Source organism: Apus apus, chromosome 5, assembly GCF_020740795.1.
Source record: "Apus apus isolate bApuApu2 chromosome 5, bApuApu2.pri.cur, whole genome shotgun sequence".
NCBI lineage: Eukaryota > Metazoa > Chordata > Aves > Apodiformes > Apodidae > Apus > Apus apus.
Window position 1 is genome coordinate 44,820,102 of NC_067286.1, and position 25,329 is coordinate 44,845,430.

General features: G+C 33.9%; 1 protein-coding gene across 1 annotated transcript in view; it reads right to left on the minus strand.

The window, feature by feature from the left end:
• CEP128 (centrosomal protein 128) overlaps positions 1 to 25,329 on the minus strand; it is a 124,300-nt gene that overhangs the window by 69,524 nt on the left and 29,447 nt on the right. The window contains exons 9-14 of the mRNA XM_051620900.1: positions 19,476 to 19,562; positions 17,840 to 17,914; positions 16,426 to 16,555; positions 14,564 to 14,724; positions 7,794 to 8,144; positions 3,212 to 3,862 (exon numbers count right to left, since the gene is read on the minus strand). Coding sequence (XP_051476860.1) covers positions 3,212 to 3,862; positions 7,794 to 8,144; positions 14,564 to 14,724; positions 16,426 to 16,555; positions 17,840 to 17,914; positions 19,476 to 19,562 — 1,455 coding nt within the window. The remainder of the gene's footprint in view (positions 1 to 3,211; positions 3,863 to 7,793; positions 8,145 to 14,563; positions 14,725 to 16,425; positions 16,556 to 17,839; positions 17,915 to 19,475; positions 19,563 to 25,329) is intronic.

Genomic DNA, 25,329 nt, shown 5'->3' on the forward strand with positions numbered 1-25,329 from the left:
AAAACCAAAAACAAACCCTGCAAAGTTAATTGCTTCCTGAGAAAAAGCAAAATTTCTGTTCTCTCAATTACAATATAACTTTCATGGGGAAGAGGAATAAGGAGAGAAGTTTATGAGTTAATTTAAACACTTGAGTTAATAGAGTACAGAAGTTCCTCTGAAGGACAATGCTGAGAAAGAAATATGGTGTTCTAAGTCCACAAAGACTTATGGACACAAAGAAAATCTGCAATGCCTAAAACATTTTATGTCAATATGCTTATAAGATCAACTTTTCAGTTCATACTAAAGGTAACTGTAATTGTATTATAAGGTGTATACAGATGGAGACAATCCAAGAATCAAATTTCACACTAATATTACCTTTGAGACACAATGAAGAAAGTTAATTTTTATTAATTTCCAGTATGGACAAGGCAGATGTGACAATAATTTAATTGATCTGGATTGAATCCATTTTTCCCCATCTGATACTCTTCAGGAAAAAATAACTACGCCCACTTGGTATATGTACACAAAACAATTCAAAAAGAAATACACATATATACACAATTTTATATGCATATATATATTTATATATAATCTTAAATTAAGGATTAATAATTGAAAGTATGCTCAGGCACAAAGAAATTTTGTATTTCATTATCCTAAGAGAACAAGAACGTTTTTAAAGCAAATGAGTGCATGTAGTAAAATTAGAGGACAGATTCAGAGCTTCTGAAAACATAGCTGATTAGGGACCACTAAGCAAACTACTTAATTTCCTATGCCTGGTTTATCTATCAATTTAAATAAAAAATACATTAGAGAGACTTTGGTTAGCAATACTTTAGGAGGACCTAGCAGAAACAGAACTAAAACTTTAACACCAGAATCTCAGTACTGAGACAGAAAGATCCTTCTCAACACTAACATCTACGTTCTTCTGCAGTTCTACTGCAACATACAATACTCCTATGGTACCTCCCCTACCACCCAAAACATTTTTAACTACCTTTCAATCCAGTGCAGCACTACAGAAAGCCAGGCAAGAGTGAAGCAGAAAGTATCACATAAAGGAGGAAAGAGAAGGAAGAACAATAAGGATCAAAAGACAGTTCTTATTGCAACCTATGCAGCAGTTGGTCATGTAAACACAGGGCTCTACATCCTTGATTTCCTGAAAGCAACTCCTAAAATTTTCTCCTCTAGTTAAGGTTAAGGCTTTGGGTCTTAATAAATCTGTTAAAATAGAATTTGATAAACTGCATGCTAAGTCTACCTTAATTTGGAAGAAAAGTATGACCATAAAAGTGAATCCCAATTAGAATGCAATGAGTTCAGACAAAAAGTAACCAAGATGAGTTCAGAAAAAAAGTAACCAAATCACCTGCACAATTACATGTTCTCATTAGATCTTCCTACAGATGGATATGCTTATTTATTTCGTTGCACTTTCAGTTTTCAGTCTAGAGAATGTTGTGCATTATCGTTTTGTCATTTTGTGTACTGCTAAAAAACGCTGCCTACCCTAATATCCTACAAAATTAATCTTCAAGCACTCTGCTCTGTTGCAGAGACACAAAGCCGCAAAAAAAAAAAAAAAAAAAAAAAAAAAAAAAAAAAAAAAAAAAGTGTGTGGACATTTAGGGATCTGGGAAAGTCATGGCACTGTAAATGAAAGAAGGAAGTGAATTTTTATTAATATTCTGTTTAGGTACAACAACCAGGACCAATATCAAGGCCCATACAGTAAGATTGACCTTTCCACAGAAAAAGGGGTCAGAGTCACAATCAACTCACTTTCTGGTTACTGACATCCTAAATTCACTTTCCTTCCATCTCCTTGATGTTAAATGTACATTCTTTATTTCAATGTCATTGTCAAATAAAACCAAACATATTTGGACAGATCATTTAAATAATACTAGACATATTACAAATTGAGTCTGCAGTGTTGAGCACTGCTGTCAAAATATTTTTATTTTACTGATCCTTCCACTAACAACCATCTTGAATTTTTATTGCTATCTTCATTAAATGCTTTCTGTGTTGCCAAGTGCTTAAGAATTATTGTCAATTATTATACCATTAATTATATATTAAATAACTAACCATCCTTTTCTAAATAATGTCAATTCATAATTGCAAAAATGTGGAAAATATACATTTTTTAACTAGTTGCATATTTGTGAGGAGTGAAAGAAAATAAACATGCCTATGATACTTATGTTGAAGTAGATCATGAATCACTTAAGTTTGATTAAGGTTTTATAGCTTTTTATTATTAAATTGGTAGAATTTTGACATGAGCAAATCTTTAATTTGACGGGACTGAGGTAGAAAGCATGTTTATAATGCTTCAGAAGCACACTTATAATACATTGGTAATTTACCAACATATCTGGAAAACTACTGCCTCCATTAATATTAATATACAAATTATTATTATTACGACATACAAAATACTTTCTTACATATATATACACACAAAGCCATGTAATACAAATTGCTTCAATAAAAGAGCAATGTACAGCTTATACAACTGTTGAGAGCTAATTGTGCACTTTACACACTTCAACTTAGCTTTTCAATTTTCTTCAGTTAACTGAAAGCCACAAAAATGCTAATTTTCTTTCCAATAATCTTGAATCAGGAACAAATTATGTAAACTAGAGACATTAACTTGATCCTTCATTAATAAAATGCTGTATTTCATTATTTACTGTATGAATATAGTTATTTTTCTGAGAAATTGTACAGACATTAGAAATCCTAAAAACACTTTCAAATAGAAAGAACTATCAAAATTAACCTTAGCAAGTGTTACACATTATCACTATTCACATTCTGCATGTCTTTCCAGATACAATTACAGTCTGCATCATGCAATTTAAACATGCATCATCCCTGAAATACCCCAAGTTCTTTAATAGGGCTGTGACAATAATGGTAAAAATGACAGTTGAAGAAGATCAAATAAAATTAAAACACTACAGCTTCACATATCTCCTATTCTGATCACAGCCATACATCTCACTACTTTTGTACTAAGAAAAGCTTTTGACCTAAAAATGTTTGTTGTATTTTTCACCCTGAACTTTAAAGTTTTATGATGACCTGCAATAAAACGTGTTAAATGTTTTAAAGTCCGTGCTTTATTACCTTCATCACTCAATAGGGGGGAAGAAGAAAAAAAAAGTCTGACATTGGAATTCTTCAGACTAAGTACCTTTAGCATTTTAATTTGAGCTTCTGCATCATCCTTTTCTTCTTTAAGCAGTTTCATAAGCTCTTGAACATTTCTTTCATGTTTGATTTTAACATTTTGTAACTCCGATCTAAGATCTGCCAACTCCTGTTGATGAACTTCTCTTTCCATCTTCAGCTGCCTGTTAGCTGAAGTCATCTCTTCACACTTAGATTCCTGCTGTTTCTGGAGATCTGAAAGGCTTTTATGTAATTCCTTTTTTACTTTCTCCTCTTCTGCTATTCTGTTTGTTAGTTCCACACGAACAGAGCTTAAGTTTTTTACATCTGCTTGCATTTCTAAGAGTCTTTCTTGGTCTTTTTTATGGATCAAGTTACTATTTGCAAGTTCTGTCTCTAAGTGTTCCTTTTCAGCTTGCATTTGATTTTGTAAAAAAACTTGCTTTTTCAACTCATTCTCCAATTTATTCACAGTACTTTGAACTTCTTTCACCTCTTCTTCAAGAGCTACCTGGTGAGACTTCATTTCATTCAGTTTTGCCTCTTTGCAGTGGAGGAGTTCTTCCTGCTGGGCTCTCTTTGTAAGCACATCATTCAGCTCTTTCCGAAGGTTTTCTATTTGGTGTATAGCAGAGAGAAGTTGACTTTTTATATCATCCTTTTCTTTGAGGGCCTAGGAAAGAAAAAAATAAGAAATCCAGTGGGGCCTAAAGTAATTAAAGAAAAATGTTGGAAGGATATCCTTAGCCATCCTAATGTCTAATGAACAACTAACACACTTCTGCAAAAATACAAAAATTTTGCTTGTTATGAACACAGTTCAAATGTATTCAGTGTTTCTTGAAATTTAGACACCAAACATTCATGATCTTGAATGTACACCTGTCTTTAAAAGATCTTGCTTTTTAATCCAGGATAGTTTTGGTTAATCCCCTGTTTTTACATCCTCTTTGCAAACTTTACTGGCTCCTCCAGACAGGAAGATGGAGAAAACACAGCTGAATACAGGGAGGATTATTTGCCAGACACAACTTGCCTATATATCCACTTCATAGGCTGACTTGTTTTGCTTATTTTCTAAAATATTACATAGGAAGTATATCAACCTTAAGTTATTTTTGAAACTACCCACTGTAGATGAATGTATTGCAGTTAAAAGCCTGTTTCGCTCCTGCATCAAAGCCAAGAAATGAAGACTTTATTTTCAAAATAAAAATCATCCACATCTAATACAATTCCAGTTTTCCTAAGGAGCTTAAGGGTTGAGTTTTGTTTTTTTTTCAACACTAATACATTTCAGGTTAAAAAAAATTTCTAGAAAATGCACTGACGGGAAAAATTTCCACTGCAAGTACATGTGTGTTACTGAATGTTACATTTCATTTAACTCATGTTACAGCACTCCTGATTCTTACATACTGCTATATATATTTTTTTTTATCACTGCATTTAAAATAAGGAATTTATAGTACATCTATCATAAGTTACACAGAAATTCTACTACAGAAAAAAGGAATGATAAAGGGACAACACAAGATTTTCCTCATGTACCACATAAACTACTGGATTCTTTAAACTGGCCTAAATAAATTTTATATTGAAATTTACTGATTTCCACAAACAGTACACAAGTACACATTTCTTACAGATATAGCAAAATTGCTTGAAATAATCCAGAACAAAAAGGCAATCAAGGCTAATAGCTTAAAAGTAATGAAACAATTTGAAGCAATACAAAACAAATTACAAAAATAATACATCAAGGATATGAAGTAACAACCATCAAGCTGTTTTTCTGAGAAAAATATCAATATTAAAACCTTCTTGAAACTGTCTGGCAGGTTTAGTTTCATGATTTGGCTAAACAAAAGCAATAAAATTTTTTTAAAAAATATCCATAACTAACTTCCTTTGTGTATGTTTTCTGCATTCCACACATTTCAAAAGACACAAGAAGTTAGAGATTCCCACTGTCAACCAATATAAAGGATAACCACATAGGTAAGACTTAACTAAATTTTCCCAGTGAATGCAAAAGAATGAAACCTACGCAATCTTTCTATAGCCCAACCATTGTCTGCAAATATATGGAACATCTCATAAAATTGCAAAGTATGATCATAATTTTGAACTAACTTTGAAAATTTGCCATCAACCATTTAACATCCTATGACAGAAAGAAAAGACAACAGATTGCCATTTCTAAACGTTATTATTTATTTTTATGGAGTTTTTGTCACAGATGTTAATTGTCTGGGTATTTCAAAGCTCATTATGTTCATCTAGTTCCCTGAAGCTTATCACAAATGCTGCATCTAGATTGATCATATTCTCACAGGGAAACTACAACTTAGTACTGAGAATATGAAATGTTTTTATTTTTTTCTTCTCCACAGTGATGCAGAGTTTATTTTATATTTCATAACCTCCAGTAAAGAAATCTTCTTCAGGAGTGACACTTAACCTCAGACTTGCTGGCAAGATGTTGATGATCTTAAAAATAAGAACATATACTGACAATACTTCTTAAATGAAGCTTACACCAAAGTGACTGCATTTAGCATTTTTATGCATTTGCCATAATAATATTAGAGAAATAAAGAGAAGTAAAATCCCTGCCAAGGAGACTTACATAAAAAGAAAACTTCCATGTGGACAGCACTAGCAATTGCCATCATAAAGACCTGTCCACACATTTACATGAGCAATGATTTCAGAGCCTTCTGGGGCTCCATCTGCTTGTTATTCACAACTCTCTCCTCTACTTTTTGCTTCTCATTTGTCTTTTATGGGAGAGAGATATGACTCTAAATGATTCAGGTTTTCTTCCTTTCCTTAATGCCTCCCTTTATATGGGCAAGAGATGATGAATTTCCTAACTGTCTGCAGACCTTACTTCCTCAAACAACAGCTATTCCTAACCAATACAGGATGATTGTTGGAGCATGGATGAAGCAAATAAAAAATAAGGAACATGCTAGGTACCTCAGAAGAAAAACAGCAACAGGAGTCACAGCTTAGATATATGAGGGTTTATTACTTTCAACTAAGTCCCATTGTGTGTTTTGACCATGCTCCTACATTCAGGTACCAGTCTCAGAATAGGTTACTCGATCAGGAACAAGACACGATGAATAAAGACTTCCCATACTTCATGCCACGTAGCCCTTGAAAACTACAGTCTTTGAGGAGGACAAAGCAGAGGATGGCATGGAGCTATCTCAAGCCCATCAGATTTTGTAACACAAATTGGGTGCACATCACTAGAAAATAAGTTAAAAGAGGTAAGGGAAGCTCTATGAAAACAAAAGTCATCCATACAATATGATAGACTGCACCAGCAGAGCATGTAAATGAAGATACAAGCTCACAGCACAAAGCTTAGCACTACACCAGACACTATAGGTTCAGGCACCTTTCAACACAGCACCTGGAAAATACAAAAAGCCACAGACTCATTATAAGCAGAGCGATAGTTTCTATTACTATTCCAAATTGGAACAATCAGCATTACCACTGATGTGAGTGTTTGCATTTAAAGCAGTGTCAGGACTAGAAAAAGTCAACAAATACTGCTAAGTCAAAAACCAAACCAAAACAAAAAAACCCCACAAACCAACAACCAACCAAAAAACCAAAAACCCAATGGATTTTCCTAAGAAACTTTATAGGAGGGGAAGAGAGGATTAAGTGGTTTGCACACTGAAAAAAGACAAATTAAAAACCCAGAAATGTTGTGTTATTACAAATTACAAAATGCTCTTTTAAAATCAAAAATTCTGAAAAATATAAGGAAGAAGCTAAAACAAAACATATGTTAAAAGCATTTTTTAAAAGTTAAAAAAATATAGCAAACACAGACTTTTTATCCAGCTGAATGAAAAAAGCTAGGACTGTATGGTAAGTGTTGGCAGGGTGTTCATGCCAAGTGCAGGTAGGAGTGCCTTTTTTGTGAAAATCTTTGCACATTCTCAAACAGAAATTATCTATTTTTCTGCATCCAAACATCAAATCCAAACTGAGCCACAGTCCTTATGATATTTCAGAACCTGTAGTCTTTACTAAGCCTAGAGTCTGAGAAAAGCTCAAATACAGGATGGAATTAAAAATACACTAGTTGTGCCTAAGCTCATACAGCATTACGGTCTGCTAGCAATCTGAATTATATGGTGAAAGTAAACACCTACTTTCAAAGATGTGACCACTATAAAAGACAATGTATAACTTAAACACAGGTTATTACTGAATGTCACTAAAATTTTTTTACAAAAAATAACATCACATTATTTCCTTAAAAATTAAGTAAAAATAAGCTATGTTATGGTAACTGTTAAATTAGTAGATAAAGTAAAAGCAACATTTATAGAGTAACTTTCTTCTTTGCAAGAAGAAAGCTTCAATTAAGTGAAGATACCAGATAAAGAAAAGAATGTGGAACTCTGTAACAGCTAAAAACTACTGCCACCTATCAGCTGTTTTTTAGTTCACCAGAAAACTTGGTCCAAAACTTAAGGCGCAAAGTGATTTAAGTCATAGTTTGCAAAAATGAGCTCAACTTCTAAAATAAATGGAAAGGGTACCAAAAAATCCCCAGACAATCTTACCTGACTGTTCTTGTCCATCAGTTGGTTGATAGTTTCATTTTGTTTTTCCATCTCACGATCCAGTTTCTTACATTTCACCTTCCATTGACGGATGGTTTCCTGTGCTCTCACCTTCAAATCTTCTCTTTTTTTCTCTATCTCCAGCCTGAGTGCTTCTGAGTGCTTGAATTCAGCGAGGTACCTTTCTGCTTCCTTGGTACTCTCTTCAATCTGTTGAGCTAACTGAGCAGACTGGAGCTCAGTTTGTCTGCGCTCATCGTCACAAGCCTTGTAGCAACTCTGTATTTCCTTCAACTGCTCCAACATTTTTTCCTGCTGCTTCTCCCGCTTTTCCAGGTCAGATGTTAACACCTGGAATCATCATGGCAAAATATGAAAATTCCAACTTTAAAGAGATACATTATGAAACCTTATCAAACAACACACAGCTACGTTAAATCACATATCTATCTAAAATATTAATAGCATAAAAGATTTCCTTGACTACCAGGGAAAGCCCTGCTAGCCCACAGAATCTCCCCCTCTGCAGGGGTAAAGAATTTCAACACAAGATAGAAAATACATGGTTACTTTAACCTATTTTTTGTTCTTCTGGTTGTTCTTGTATTTATTCATAAGTCTGAGAAGGAATTATTGACCAGGATCCTCAAACTGGACAAGTATGGAACAGAGCAAATAGTAAGAAGATTAATATAAACAGATGAGAGGAAATACAAAATTGACAAGGAAAGATAAGCACTCAACACAACGAAAGTAATATACAGTATATGAGCTAGCTGTTACCCAGTTTTACATTGTTGTTTTTATAGAAGCAACCTGCTAAATCAGGGTATTTGGGAAAGCACTGAAGAATACAGAAAGATAACAGCAGCTTGGCAGATGTTTCTAGAACAAAGATGACTGAATAAGCAGGAAACATATCAGAACAAATATTAGCTGACCTCTCAATACCGAATGAAATTGAAACTACACATCTTCAAAATAACAAGCACTTCTTATCTTGAATGTGGTGATATTTCTCAGAACAATCTCAAAAGTAAGCCAGGAAAAGTGTTCTCCATATACTTTCTGAAAGGGCGTAGTCAGAACTCATTCTTGAAGCTTCACTAACAAAAATTATTTTTGTTGAGATCATCATGTAGCATTTCACATGAGTATTCCATACTTAGACTGCTTTCATACCATTCAGTATTTTCATTCATTACATTGATGAGTTTAATAGGCCTGTTCTACAGTGAGTCAAAGATATTACCAAGCTTCAAGGGCTGGAAATACTTTAGAGGATTAGATTTCAGAACAACTGAAGCAAACTGAAGACATTGTCTGAAATAATACAATTCAGAAGGGAGAAGCGAAAAATACTTTGCCAAGGAAAGAATGAGTAACTTTACAGATGCACATGGAATGACTATTCAGACACATGTCTTTCCACAAGGCTGGGGGGGTGGGGGTGGTGGCTAGGGTTTGTGGTGGTTAGGTTTGTTTTTTCTTTCTGGGCTTGTTGGAGGTTTTTTCCCTCCAAACCTCACCATTACTTGCTAGGAGGCAATAATTTGTACAAGTCTTTTCAGGATAGCATTTGCTGTGCTGGAAAGAAGACTGCATGTGCACTCTTGGCATGTAACAGACTGTTGCTGCCAGAAAATAAAGACAGGAATGGACTGACAAGTACAATCAAATACAGGCAAGAACAATCAGTCTAGCTTGCTACTTGTACCCATGATGCAGAACAGGAGTAGGATTATCTGATAGACAATCAGTTGCTCACCTGTAGGATGAATATTTCTGCTCTAGACACAACTAAGATATAGATAAAAGAACAATAGGTAAACACATTATGGAAGAGTTGGGAGTAAATCTTACACAGGTGGCAAAATGAATACAAGGAAGTCTTTCCAGATTTACAGTTCCATACATTAGAAAAAAAAAACCACATGTATTCTGCTTGCTATTATTTAAACATGCATTTTCAAGCTCCTCAGGCAAAACAACTGGGCCTAACCTTGTAAAAAGTCAGGATTCACAAGACACAACAACCAATTAAAAAAAAAAACCAACCTCACAAGCTACAACTAGTAAAATTTCATCAAAATGAGCCCAATTTCAAATGAAAACAGAGATTACAATACCTCTTTAAAGATAAGGGTTTAAATTCTAAATGTAGCAGAAGTAAAAAACAGCTTGATAATACACTCGTTTATTGAAAAATAGCTTGGTAATAGCTTGATAAATTAATATAATAGCTTGATAATGGAAACAATTCCATTTATCCTTTCACAGATTGTCTAAAATGGGTCATTTCTTCAGTCATGTGACTATACATGCTGTTATCACTTCCCATTTCATGTCTTTCTGGAGACACCACAGAGGATGTCAGCCTAAATTGATGTACTATTCAACTCTGCATGATTTAAAAAAAAAGTTATTTATGTATATTTCTCCTAGAGAAAACATTTCAATAATACAACTACAGTTCCCAAAGACTTTTTAATGAAATATGGGTCTAAGCTTAAACTCAGAAAACAATGCTCAATCAATTGAAAGCATTGATAGAATCATAGAACCATTAAGGTTGGAAAGGACCTCAAAGATCATAAAGTTCGAACCCCCCTGCCATGAGCAGGGAACCCTACCACTAGACCACATTGCTCAAAACCTCATCCAGCCTGGCCTTAAATACCTCCAGGGATGGGGCACCAACAACCTCCCTGGGCAACCCATTCCAGTTCTCACCACCCTTATAGTGAAGATTCCTTTTACTGTGTAGAAGTAAATCTTAATCTCCAATTTATTGATTTACAGTGAAACAAAAAAAAACAAATCAGAACATTTATTTTAGATGTTAATCTTGAAGCATAACTAATTTATCACATGCTATTTGCATGAGGAGGAAAAGTGAACTTTGACACAAATGTACCAATATAAAGGTGGATTGTAATGTTTTATTTTTACTATTTTTGAAAGTAAGATGGATCTTTGTAAATAGTTTGTGCTTTACTGAGAAAAGTTAAGGAAGCACAGATCCAAAACAGTTGAAGTCAGCTGGAAAATAGAAGCATAACATATCAACAGATCATGCAGCTTTCCCTGTAAAGCAAAGGGATAGAGAAACAGTGGGTATCCACACTCTGTTTTTATAATATAGTAACAGGAGTCCTAAATTTACTGCTCTGTATTTTTTAGTTCTATTTTGTCATATTTTGACCCATATTTTGTGGTCCAGAGAAGGGCCACAAAGATGATTTAAGGGCTGGAACACCTCTGCTATGAAGACAGGCTGAGGGAGTTGGGGCTGTTCAGCCTGGAGAAGAGAAGGCTCTGGGGAGATCTTATAGCAGCCTTCCAGTACCTGAAGGGGCTACAGGAAAGCTGGGGAGGGGCTTTTCATCAGAAAGGGCAGTGATGGGACAAGGGGTAAAGGCTTTAAACTGAAAGAGGGGGGATTTAGGTTAGACATCAGGAAGAAATTCTTCACCATGAGGGCAGTAAGGTGCTGGAATATGTTGCCTAGGGAGGTTGTGGAAGCCCTTTCCCTGGATGCGTTTAAGGCCAGGTTGGATGAAGCCTTGTGCAGCCTGGTCTAGTGGGAGGTGTCCCTGCTCATAGTGGAGAGGTTGGAACCTGATGATCTTTAAGGTCCCTTCCCGCCTTAACCATTCTATGATTCTATATGATAAACATATGTGTATCTGTATGTTAAAATGTATGCAATTGTCAAATTTGTTCTGTTCTATAATGGTTTGTGCTACTGGTATTTAAAATATTAATCAAGCAACTTTTCAGGCATGGGCTGTCATAAAAATAAGAAAGTAAAAAATCTGGTATGAAATCATATTTATCATCTATTGACAGAGAGACAGGTTTCCCAAAAAGAAGAGGGATACACAAGCACCACTCATTAGACTTTTTTTTTTTTGCTTCAGTATCTGTAAGACCACTCCTCAAGCCTCAATGTCAGAGGTGTACAGAGCTTTAGTGTTTATAAAAACAAAGATTACAGTCCTGTCTTTTGGTTCCTTGGAAAATCCCACCAAACAATCTTAATTTGTAGGCATCCTGTGAAAAAAGTAGGATAACTGATTGTTTACAATTTGTTAGTCCTCATTTTCCTTGAAGCCACAGAATCTCAGTTAATTAAAAATTAAAACACCACAAGCTGCCAAACAAAACTAATTCTAGGTAGAGAAAACAGAACACATCATGTGTTCAGCACAACATTCCTTTAAACTTATCCAATCATTTAAAATGCAACCGAGGATCATTCATTTGCTTCAATTTACAGAACTAATGCCCAATAACAGTTATGTGCAAAAATTCTATACTGATAAGACAACAGAAAGTCACATTTCACCTCACCACACTAATTACACTAGTCACCTAAAGTACATCTGGATGTATTTTTCTCCCTCCTCTCTTTTTTCTGTCCTGTATCTCAGCAGTGCAGTCACCAGATTCTAATGCAATGTAATCATACTGCTTGTCATTGATACACTTTCCAAATAATGCACCTAATTATTTCTCTTTCTAATTTTTCTTGAACGCAGCGCTCAAATATTAAGTTATTAATCACAATCTGATCTGCATCTCTTGTCAATCATATTGTAACTAACCATAAAGAACTACTAATCCAGGAGGTTTAGATTTTTCACATAAGCATAAATTCTGTGAATTGAGTAACTGAAGATGCATACATTCAATCAGTCAAGAAGCGTATTCACTCAGTAAAAGGTATATTGCACAATATCAATTTCTTGAAATGATGCTTTCTCCATATGTTTCCAAAGCTTGGACTGCTACTCATTCTGACAGGTAGTGGTTCAGGTAAATACAAGATATAAATAAAATAGCCTTTTATTATTTTTTTTTTCTCCTGGGGTTGATATGTGATTTTAGATAGAAACTTTATGAAAGTGAGTAGCTTCTGTACATTTTAAACCTACCTGTATCATTATTTCAGCATTTTAACTTTATTGGCAATCAAGGCTGGTCTCGTCTTCAAATTTATTGATTTATCTCATTTTGTAGGAATAGCTCTTTAAATTTAGAAAACTGTTACTTATTGATTTTCAGGTATCTTAATTGGCTCATATAATATTAATAATTGACTAACAGTTGCATCTTTAGAGGATGAAAAAGCCATAAAGTGCATTTTAATGAGAATAAGATCTTCATCAATCTTCATAAGACAAATTATATTACTGAAGAATTTTACTCTTGAATAAACAAATCAATAACTTTCCCTCAGAAAATCTAAAATATCTTAACAAACTGACTGTTGTGTTTAACTGGACAATACTGTAGGGCTACTTTTACTTAATTAGAATGAGAAGTAATTAGTAAATCAAACAATCTCACACCATAAGAGACTAAAAACGATTATGAAGAAACTAGGGTATTGCATCTTTGTAATTTGTGCACTTCATTTCTTTCTTAGCCATAATAGTCAGGTCATAATAGGCAGCCACAACAACCCCATATCTATATAGTTCCACACAGAAAAATACATTTAACATAGCTGTATACATTGGCAAGATCTTACAGAAGCAAGGTAATGTACAACAACTGAAATAAAAAAAATTTCAATTATTTTTAAAAGTTAAGAGTGGACTCACTTCTAAACATGAGTCTAGGAATGTGATTGTAATCTTTTTCATCATCTCCATTTTAATCATTTTGTGACTTTATAGCAACTGGTCAGGGACCAAATGTACAACATGCACAACTCAAGTTTTTAAAAACAATGACATTTAAATAAATCAGAAGAAACTAATAATAACACATGTACATCAGAGGCAGTTACATCCTGCCCACTAACCAAAGATAAATTACATTCAGGTCAAACATGACTGGTCACTTCCAACTGAGACTCAGACTATCTGATAGGAGCAGCTGTTAGAACAGGCTTGACGAAATGCTTTGTTAATACATAAGTTTAGAAATTCACATCCTTACATTCCTTGATGTCTTATTGAAAGAAAAACACAGCTATTTTCCTGTTACTGCCTCTGTAGGAGAGTAGCAGTGGGAAGCAGATAAGAAGTACAAAGTATTTTCTGTTGAGATAATCAGGGAAGTCAAGAGTTCTAACTCAGAGCAACGACAATGACCCTGGATGAGCACTCTCCTATCAGTATTTTTGCAGGGCAGGAAATTATGTATTAGAACCTCATTCTGCCTCTAAAGAAAGCATGCTCTGCAATCAGAACTTTCTATAGGTTTTAATCCCATTAAGTCCTGCCACTAAAGTAACTGGAATATCTCAGGCCCCACAAAACAAAACCCAGCATTTTTCAGGTTAGTCTGGAGTTGTATTGACCAGCTAGAACACAAATGCTGATGGGCATCAGCAAATGAGTTGTGCTTGCCTTATCCTCTAAGTTAGTTCTTAGTGGGATAGTTCTGAAGCATGACAGAATGGGGAATAAAGAAGTAAATACCAATTTATAAAAGTAATTCCAGAAAATATTATTAAAGGTAACTGCTACTAAAATCAGATCACCTTTTCTTTGGACTTGGGAATGAAGCAATCCAAACCATGACTTCCTGGGCAATAGCAAATACCTTTTTGGTTTATTAACAAGATGGGAGAAGAAAAACTTCTGCAAACTCAGACAACCTTTTGAAGTTATTTATAGAATAAACTACAAAGAGCATGACAGCTACTCTTCTTTTAAAGGTCACTCACTAATCTGGCACATCACCTACCTTAAGTGTATGGGAAATTATTTTTAAAAAATAAACAAACCAACCCCAAACCCACCAAACCTTACCTGTATGCGTATTACAAGCTGTGCTTTTTCCTTGTCTTTACGCTCTATGCATCTCTTTAGTTCTTCTACCTCTGACATTACAGCATTATGATTCAGCTTTGCTTTAAGCTCTAAAATTTGTTTCTCCAGTTCTTGCTTCTCTCTCTCATATCTTTCAGCTACTATAAAATAGTGAGAACAAAACAATAGGCCCAGTAGAAACACCAATTTGTGGTAAATTATTTTTTCTCATTCCCTTTTTGGCAATTTTAGACTCTGAGACTATTTTATAACTATTTTTATCAAAGTATCTGTGAATAATGTCTATATCATAAACTTTTACTGAAAGAGACAGTATTTCTTTTCATATCGTCATTTCCCTCCTCCCTTTTTTTTTTGCCCCCCCCCAAAAAACAGAACAAAACAAAACAAAACCAAAACCTAATAAAATAAAATAAGACAGAAGAAACAATGGAGGAAACCAGGTGTAAATGAAACGGCCACAAACTTCAAGGCCAAGATTTTATCCCAGCAGAGTTATACCTCCTGATTAGGAAGTAACACTATAACTGAATTTTATATCTGAATCCTGTAACTACAAAAGAAGTTCTTGATGAGGGTAAGCTGTAAATTTCCTCAACCAGAAAGTCAAAGGTCTTAAGTCATAAACAATTACTAGAGACAAAGAAAATCTCCATTTGTATTCTTCCCATGCATCTTTGACAAAACAGAAATAATACAGTAAGGCAAAACACAACAGTATAAATTATATTAATATATGTGTATGTCTTAATAGCTGCACTATATTTTTTTACATTTTCTTCATAATTCTACAGTTTTGACTTATAATAGTAAAACAAAAGACAAATTAAAAAATCATTAACATGAAAGGCATATTGTTTCAAACAAATTCACTTTTAAGCAGATATATTAACATGACTGGAGAAAAACTATTACAATTACTGTTTTGCGTTACACTTCTGAAGCTAAGTCATGTACAAAATCTAGCCCTTTCCAGTGCTCTGCATGAGATTTGTAATACAGGGAGTCAGGGTCCTGCTTTATTAACCAAGATAATTCAGTAGCTGCAGTAGGAAAATATAAAAAGAAGTCATTAACCAAACCAATTAAACATTCACAGAGATACTAGACTTGGAGTTCACAATACCATACTATCTGGAGTAATACATTTCCATGTTAATAAGGAGACAGATAAAGACTTTATCTAATGCCTTTCTAACTACGTTTGAAAAGTTTAAATACAGATAGATAACTAATAACGCAGTGAAGACTTTGCTAAGGTGATAATTTATTATTCAATTACATCTTGAAATTGTTTAAAATATTTTCTTCTAAATATAATTGTTCCATTTCTAAAATTCTAATGTACTGCAAACAGAAACCATAAATACATCATACTGGAAAATTCTCTTAACCTCTCTTAAACATGGTATTGTCCCTTAGAAATTCTACCAGAAATTTTTTAGCACTAATCAGCTATGTAAGTTATTTTTTCTAAGACTTTCAATATGGTAGATTTTAAACTGCAAATGGATTGAAATGTAAAATTACAGACAAATTATTATTTAAAAGTATTTCAAATGTTTCAATGTAAAAACCCTATCCACTTCACTGAAACTGTCTCTAATAATCTTCATTTCTTTTAACCATGGAAATCATGGTATTTTTTCCTAAATTTTAACTCTCATTGCTATTTATTTGTTAATATTCAGGTGCCAGTACTTTTTATCTTAAAGCTAAGTAGTTAAACGGCTGTTTTTGTTGAAACAGTAGAAGAATTAGACTGAAACTCAATGACAGAATTAATGTCTAGGCTAACTAACTGATTTGCAGGCCTCCAGTGCATAATTTGAGAGCTCTACCTGTTTTAATTCTCCTGTCATCATCCTGTGGATCCTGGTAGCTCTGGCGGTGCATAGCAACATGTGAAATTTGATGTTGCAACTCTACACGGTCTTCTGCTCTCAAAAGCTGGGAACGAAGATCCTCAATCTAAAAAGCATGTACAAGTATCAATGTTGTTTAATGAACAACAGAATGAAAGAATAAACAGCGTATTTTTAGTAAATACAACAAAACCCAAAAAGCACTATACAGAAGTAATATTTATAAATAAATCTCAAAAGTATTGCAAATGCTAAGCAAAAAGAAAAATTACTTCCTAATTATAGGCCAAATTACTTCCTAATTATAATGATTCAAAATTAAAGCACACATTTTTTTATGTTGACCACAGATGAGCATTAATTGCTCTAGACCAAGCAAAATATTGCCATTTTATATGTTGCAATTGTCTTCTTACATTGCTAGTGAAAATAGCTATATGAATTTAATAAGGAATATATTGTATTTAATTTCTACTCATTAAAATTATGCAGTATTTATTCTTAAGAAATGTAAGGGCTTTTTTCATTTCTCCTTTCTATCATTTACAGTCCAGCACTTACAAAGATGACATTATGTACAGCAAAATAAAGAAAATATGACATGCTAAATTGAATTGAAAGAAAATAGCACTAACTCGTATTATCTGCTTGTGATATAGCACTATATACCATGCACAGTGAGTTAAATTCAAAACAGTAATACAGCCAATTCAAACTTCTGCTAAATAGACAAGCCAAACTACTAATGCTAACAGAGAAGTATGACAATTCCACCCCCCCTGCCCCCCATTCATTTCAATCTTTTTCCTCAGTTCCTCTGAAAGAAGGAAGGATTAGAAATGTTCAGGAGAAAAGATACTTTCCTCCAGCTATAAACCAGGTTTCTGCAACTTCTAGATTTAATCATATGTGCATCAATATGTACTGTTTAGAGCATAGCTTAGATAAAGGTGTTTGGATTTTATATATTTTTATCACATGCTACTATTCCGTACATCAGATATTTGTCATCTGTTCATCTGATTTCAGCAATTATAGCACACGCTTTCCATACCAATAATTGCTAATACAGAAGTTGTTGTAAAGCATACTATGAAGGCCAGTAAAAACTAATGTGGTTATTATGTACTTAAAAGGTACCATTACTACTACCACTACTACAATTATTAAATATGACCATATATAGATAAAAGTTTGGGAAATATAAAAGAAAAGGTATAATGAGAGTTCAGCCCATATATTTTAGATTCTTAGACCTGTCTTTCCGTATCTCTTTCTTCCCTTCCCAAAACAGTGTTAACAGAGTATGAGATAGGAAGGCTCAACCAAAAAGACTCAGACACTGCCTAGTATGAAAACTTTAGGATATTCACCACACTAAAGCAGTTACCTGATGCAACAGAGCTTCTCTACTGCCTTCTGACTCATTCAGCTTTTTCCGGGACTGCTCCAATTCCTGCTCAAGCTTTCATTATAGATGATGATGAAGAAAGAAAAGCAATGCTAGTACAAAAGTATATTTTAACTATTTAATTCTGGCACAAATTAATCGATATACGCATGTATTTAAAATTAGGCATAACATATACAATATTCTTATTTGTCAAAAAAGTTAAAGCAAACTTTGATTTGTACTAAATCCCTGCTATATTTATTTAAATTACATAAAGAGAATTTAACTTACAGCCTACAATTTTTGTACAATATTCTGTATCACATGAAGATACAAAGGGGTATACATAATAAAAACAAACAAACAAGCACACCAAAAAGGCACAAAAGCAAATTTTTACTAGGCTAAAAGCAAAAGAGAGGAAGATAAACTTTTTTAAGAAGTTTCAAAAACTTTGTCCCTGCAATTGAAACATACCTTAAAATTCAAATTAAAATTAACAATGACCCAACATTTAAAGACACTTTTATTCTACAGTTTATTAATAAAATGTTTAAAGATTACATGAATAGATAGAACTGGTAAATGATTCTTATGTGGTGTGCAAAAAGATGTATTTGAATTATTCTGGAAACAAGACAACTGGAAAACCAAAGTGTCTAGAATTTCTTACAATTATAATTTTTCCTTAAAATACAATATTTGGGGAAATTAAAAATGTTTACTCAAAAAAAGTCAGCAAACTGATGACCGCTGAGAAAAAAACAAACCAAAACAAACAAAAATAAAAAATAATAAAAAATAAAAATAAAAAACAGAAAATAAAAGCTACAAAATATTTTTACTTCTAACATAAATAGTTCAAAGATCATAAAGACCCACATGGAAATAAATATAGTTTTTGACAGCAGAAACTGTTACTGCAGCGATAGCAATCTCAAAGAGGATGTTGAGAGGCTGGCAAATGAGCAAAGTAAACAGGAACAAAATTAATGCAATGGAGAGAGTAACATAAAACACTACATAGATGGTTTAGCATAAAGGGATATAACTTTGAAAGGATTGTCAAAAACACTAAACTGATGTAATAAGAAAAATCTAGAAAACATGTAACATGGCTCTAGCATCCTGCAAGAACAGTAATGTAAGAAATCTTGTTTTCTATTAACAATAACAGCAGTATGATCACAGATAGTTCAGTAAGAGTAATTAATAATAACCATGGTGCAAAATAACTAGCATTGATTAGTTGCAGGGATGAATAAAAGCTTCATCTTTGAACTGCTGCAAATAACTAAGAGCAGACTATGTATAAATTCAGAGACAAATCAGAGAAAGAAATCAAGGATAATCCCCAAGTTATAAACCTGTCCGCCTGGTACAATGGAAGAGTTGTTAGAAGTAGCACGGTATAACTTAAGAGCTTTGAAGGAAAGACAGAAGTTCAGCATAGCTATATTCCCAGTGCCTCTGAAGTAAAAAAATCCAAACCAAAACAAAACAAACTTGTTATCTTAAAGAGTAGGGAAAGTTTTATCCTGCTGTTTTTTTCTGAAAAAGGAAGCATGTATGTAACACAGGACACTATGCACTTATTTAAAATGAAACAAGAAAGGAGAAAATGAAATCTTACTTGGTTCTTTTCACTTTCATATTTCACAAGTTTCTTTTTCATGAGTTCTTCTGTTTCATCTGCTTTAGCATCTTGCTTCCTTAAAGCCTTTAGAAGGAAAAATATATTGTGAACTTTATTATAAAAATTACAAAAGTCTTCTTTTGTAAGTCTGTTAAAATGAAAGAATCTTCCAATATATTTAAGAAACAGGATCTAGACAAATGCTTTCTGTCTATGTCTAATATTTCCCTGTGGAAACAATGTATATTGTTATGGAAAAAAAATATAAGTTCTTGCATACATAGACACACCCATGCACAGAACAGGGCCAAACACAAAGTCAAAACTAGCAATAATATCCTTCCGACGTATAGAGCTCCAGATGCTCAAGGCTGACCCCAAACACTATGAGATAAAGTCTAAGAAGCTCAAGAGATCTCCTACAGATAAGCCGTGGACATATCAGATTAAAGTAATATATTTTCTAATATGAAATATGCATTATATCAAATACAATGCACTGTAGTAAGGAAAACACCACCATAGGGTTGATGTTGGAAGCCAAAAAAGGAAAAGTCGGGATTTTTTTATCTGAAACTGGACAGATGCTTAGAATTGCAGTACTGAGACAATCAACTGAAACTTCCTTGATCAAAATTTACGGATACTGATGTACCCTACTTTAGAAAAAAAACACAGAAGACATCCATGGGGACTTCTATTTCCCCCCTCAAACTGAAGTATCTAAAAGCACTTGCATACATTTTCTGAAGCAAAAGATACAAAAATAAAATTGCAACTTCAAAATCTTTTCCCTCTGCAAACCATCAGTATTTGCAAATGTAGCCAATCACTGGCAAAGAAGTCCCTTAGATGTCACAGACATCAATGACACACACAATCTGCAACATACACAGCCCAGGTTTGGACACTGGCAAGATGACTAGCCATACTGATAAAATTTGCTATGATTTTGAGTACCCTTGTTAACAAATCTTGTTTCTTTGCTGCACGACACGACCAAGCAGTTTTCACACTAGCCACAAGTCAATTAGGGACCTTAGCACACACCTTTTATTTTCATGCAATATCACGAAACATAAGAAAATCTATTCCTTCCACCATTACTTGCTAAAACTACATCAAAACAACAGAAACACAGCTTGTTCAGAACTAAATGTCTTTTTCCCAGTCTGTTCTTCCCTAGCAGCACTTTTATTTTTCATTTTAAAGGAATATCTTCTTAAACAAATATCCATGAAATTTGCCCCTGAAATTAGTGCAACTCTGTTCAGTTTTTGAACATTTTTTCTTTACTATATACTGGGGAACTATTTCACTGTATGAAAACAGAAGGTATTAATCAACCTCAGTGAAGCCAGGCATTCAGCTTTAGGAGCTTTGCTTTTAAAAGTAGCTTTGTCAAGGAAATAAACGAATTTACATACATATCTCAGTCTTAGATTCTCACCTCAGGAAACATAAGGGCTTCTGTATAGTTTGGACTACTCTGCTGCTTAAACAGTTTACACTAAAAACTGAGATTGTGGAAGATACTTATCATAACTATGCCACTGAAAAGATTATACTAGGTATAGAATTATACTTTTAATCTTACTGATTCATAATCAGATACAGCATGACTAACATTTAAGATATTTCTCTAAGTATTCAGTATAAATTCTAATCTGTCATTCCAATCAACTATGAAAGTACATTGTAAACAGACCTGACACACTCCCATTTTACTCCAAAAGACTGTAGGAAGAACTCCCAAAAAGCTACATGAACAAAAATAAAAGCTCTTCATCACATCAGCTAATGCCATTCTTGCCTGAATTTTTAAGGTTTTTTTTTTTAAATTACTAGAATTACCAGTTCAGAAGAGTCCATTAGGGATACAGGATGTCTACTTACTACAATTGAGCTTCATTTTTACTAGCAAAACTAGAAACTCTGTTATATAGTCAACTGTACATCAGCTTTATTTTTTGCACTAAATTAATAATTCATATAGGAGCAAAAAATGCATGTTTGCATGTGCATATTTTGCTAGAGATATCCGCATCAACAGGAAAACAGTAAAGCTGGGCTGGAGTTAGAACTATTAGGAACATTTTCAAAGATTTCCCTACAGAAGGCCAAGAAGTAGGATGTACTACTGATGCAGAGACATAATTCCCAGAAGAAACCACAGAAAGTAATGTCTTTTCAACCTATCAGGATCAATTAATAAAATTTAGGCTATTAAATAGCAATAACTTCAAATAAAAAGGCAAACTTTCCTATCACTACAACGAAGCTGTTCAGTTTTCTTCTGCATATTGCAAAAATTTTATTTTTAAGAAAAAATCCGGTTTGTGTATATATATATATCAGTGAAAATACTACAAAAAGAATGTGATATTACAATTAACTAAACATATCACATGTGCACTGCTTCAGCTATGAAACGTGCATTTTTCCAGTAGGTGCTAGATAGGCAATCAGTTAACCAATCAAAATTTCATTAAGAAATGTAAAAATCTTGTCATACACAGCTAGACAAGCATCAGCTAATACTGACAATTCAGAAACTACATGGGTAAAAGCTAATTCTGTTTTGCCTTCTTTTTGTACTCCTTTCAAAATCATTCTCTCTCACTGGTTTGTGCGACTCTTGGTTTTACTCCACCAAAGGTTTCTCTATGTAAGGTTTCTCTTAGGAAAGGAAAAAAAAAAAACAAAACAAGGGATTGACTTCTTTTGGTGTTTCCAAGGAAGGGGTTGGGGGAGTCAAATGGTCAAAAATGGGAAGGGGATGCTGAGGACAGCAGTTCCAACCCATTCTCCGCCCTGACGGCTCCCAAGCAGCAGGCAGATGCTGTCCAGGAGAGTTCTGCTAGGCAGCGCTGCAGCACTAAGGAATGGGAATAGGCCTATACACATTAGGATTTCCCCAACAAGATCCTCCTTCTTGATAGCACTGATGTCCAGGATGGCCAGAAGGAGGCTGATAAGAAAGCTGATGAGGCCTTGGAGGGGGCAGGCATGGAAGAGGCCACAAGGAAACAAAGAGCTTCCATGGAAGTAGGTCTTCACAGCAGAGTTTCAGGATGGACCAGCTAGATGTTACACTGCCTGCCTAGGTGTGGTCAGAAACAGGCTCGTGTCCCTAACAGGCTAAACGAACTCTGCATTTGACGCAGCAGAGGAATACTTACAGGTCTTTTTAAAGACTTCACTAGCATTAAACAATATAACCATAACACACCTGGTATACCTTAGCTCAGCATAACTCATCTATATACAGTATATGAACCCCAAAACTTACAATAGGTGAAATCATTTACGCCCTGCTAGATAGATAGTTTCTTCTTATATATGGGGAAAACTATGTGGAAGCCTCTAACAACAGTTCTTAATCTTTCAAACTTATGAAAATCGTCCAATAGTGAATCATAACTTTTACTGCAATTTAAGCCTACTATCTTTTCTTAGGGTTTGGGTTTTGTGGTTTTGTTTTTTTAACTAAAACCAGATTATTTGAAAGTAATGCACAGACCACAAACCGAAATTCACTCTTTCAAAGACTTATCAGTGATTTATAGTCATTCTAGCAGAAATACAGAAGCAGACCAATCTCATGCTCTATTTTAAAACAAGGCAAGAATGTACCATGCCCTAATCTGAATGAAAATTCTTTCCATAACTTGCTACATTAGCAGCTAGCATGGGTTCAAGTATCCTACCTAGGCAGAGCAGCCAGGCGTTAAGATATTTCACTGACAGATATGTATGAGACTTGCTCATATTCCAAGACAGTCATATTCAAACTACAATCAAAACAGAAACCATTAAGCCACCAGTGGCATAGCAGAAAGCCAAGGGGTAAACATCAATGATGCATTAAAGCATCCAGATGGCTCAGAGCACAGATCAAGTATAGTTTTGTCTATATTGATAAGAGATAAATGCATACAAAAATAAATTTTTCAATAATGCTTTTCTACTGTCAGTCTACCCCATCCCCTTGAAAGTCCACCAGCCTCCTGCTCTTCACCCTATGTGCAGCAGGAGGTAAACAGAATCTGAATGTCCAGTTGCAGAAAGAGAAAGGAAAAAAATGTTTTGTGGCCTAACCAAGTTCATAGCTTAAGACCTATCTATAATAATTGCCTTACCACAGTCAGTGGGTTCAAAATGTTCTATAAAGATGATTTTGTTAACATACCACATGCAGAGCATGAACTCAAGACTTGTTTCACTGAAATCCAGAAAGCCAAGCACAGGAATTAGTAAAGCTATCCAGGACATCCAATACATGTGAAAACTGTTTAAAGCCCATTTTTAAGAATTATATTAGATCTTGTTTTATAAAATTGATGTATAAATGCAAACAAACAGTACAAAGTAATGGTGTCTTCAAAATATGGCACTGAAGAATGTCAAAATAGTTTTAGTTCATACAACAAATTTATTTTGCCAAAGCAACCCATATGTACATGTCAGTAGCACTGGCAAGCTAAGCATATTTGTTCTCCATTCTAATCAGAAATATGTTTTTATGTGGAATATTGAAGAAAGTAAAGATGTATGATTTGTATTAATTTCTGTTTGCTAATTGCAATTTTCTAATCTGCAGTAATTACTATTTAAACAGATACATGTTTAAATACACCAATACACTCTAAGTCAGAAGACACATTAAAATGCAGAGAAAACATTTATCCACCTACACGTAACACATACAGAATACCGATTCAGAATAATAATGCAAATTTAGATGTTAAAGATGCAAAATTGTCTATGTCAAACTTTCTTTATGGTCAGTATACAACTAGATGTAATCTTGATTAATAATCAGTCAATAATAATAATAATAATAATAATAATAATAATAATAATAATAATAATAATAATAATAATAATAATAATACAAATAAAAAGTTTTCATATCATCCAAAAGACAGGCAGAAAGACAAGATAGACAAGAGAAAGACCAAACCAATTGTACTGTCTTGTTCAGCTAGACTCTGAAAATATATAATTTAATAAATGATATTTAGGAAGATGTTTTGTTTAAGATGGTAAAATACTGACAAGTAGTGGTCAGTTATGGGCACTGCACTTTCGTTAAAAAATAATAACTATTATCATTTAAACATTACAAGATTTCTTAATTAAAACCACTGCTAATAAAATCCAAAATTCAAACTTGATTTTTTTTAAAAAACATCTAACAGGCATAATAATGAAAAAATTGCCTCATTAAATAGCCATAAATGCTTTAAATAGCATTTCTTTGTAAATCCTTCAGGCTGTATTAAATGATAGGATTTCAGAACTCAGTCCAAACCCTACCCTCCCTTCCATTAATGTTTCTTTGGAAACATCTTGGAAAAACAAAAGAGGACAGAAAAAGACATTCATAGAACATTAATCCACAAAATGACCACCACAAGACTGAGGCCACTGACAGAGCTAAGAGTCCATCCAACTCATAATTCAAACTACAAAGGACAAGAAACAGAATAACAAAGAAAAAAGGTCTTCTTAAAAATTATGTAGAAATATGCTTCATCTAAATAACAATTGCAGCACAATACTTACATATTTACTTTACTCTCAGTAGGGTATGCAAAAGTACACAACGTGATTTAAGTACATTCTTTCTAACATACAGCAACTTAAGCAACAGAGATACACACCATGCCCTAGAAACATTTATGTGTAATAAAGACTAGTCCTTGATATATTCCTCAGTACACACTTCCCACACACACTTTGAGGTCTCAAAATGAAAGCTTTCTCTCCTAATCAGTGTCTCCAGGAGGCATGTCTACATTTCCCTCTCCTCCACCATGTTGTATTTGTACAAATGGAGGACCAT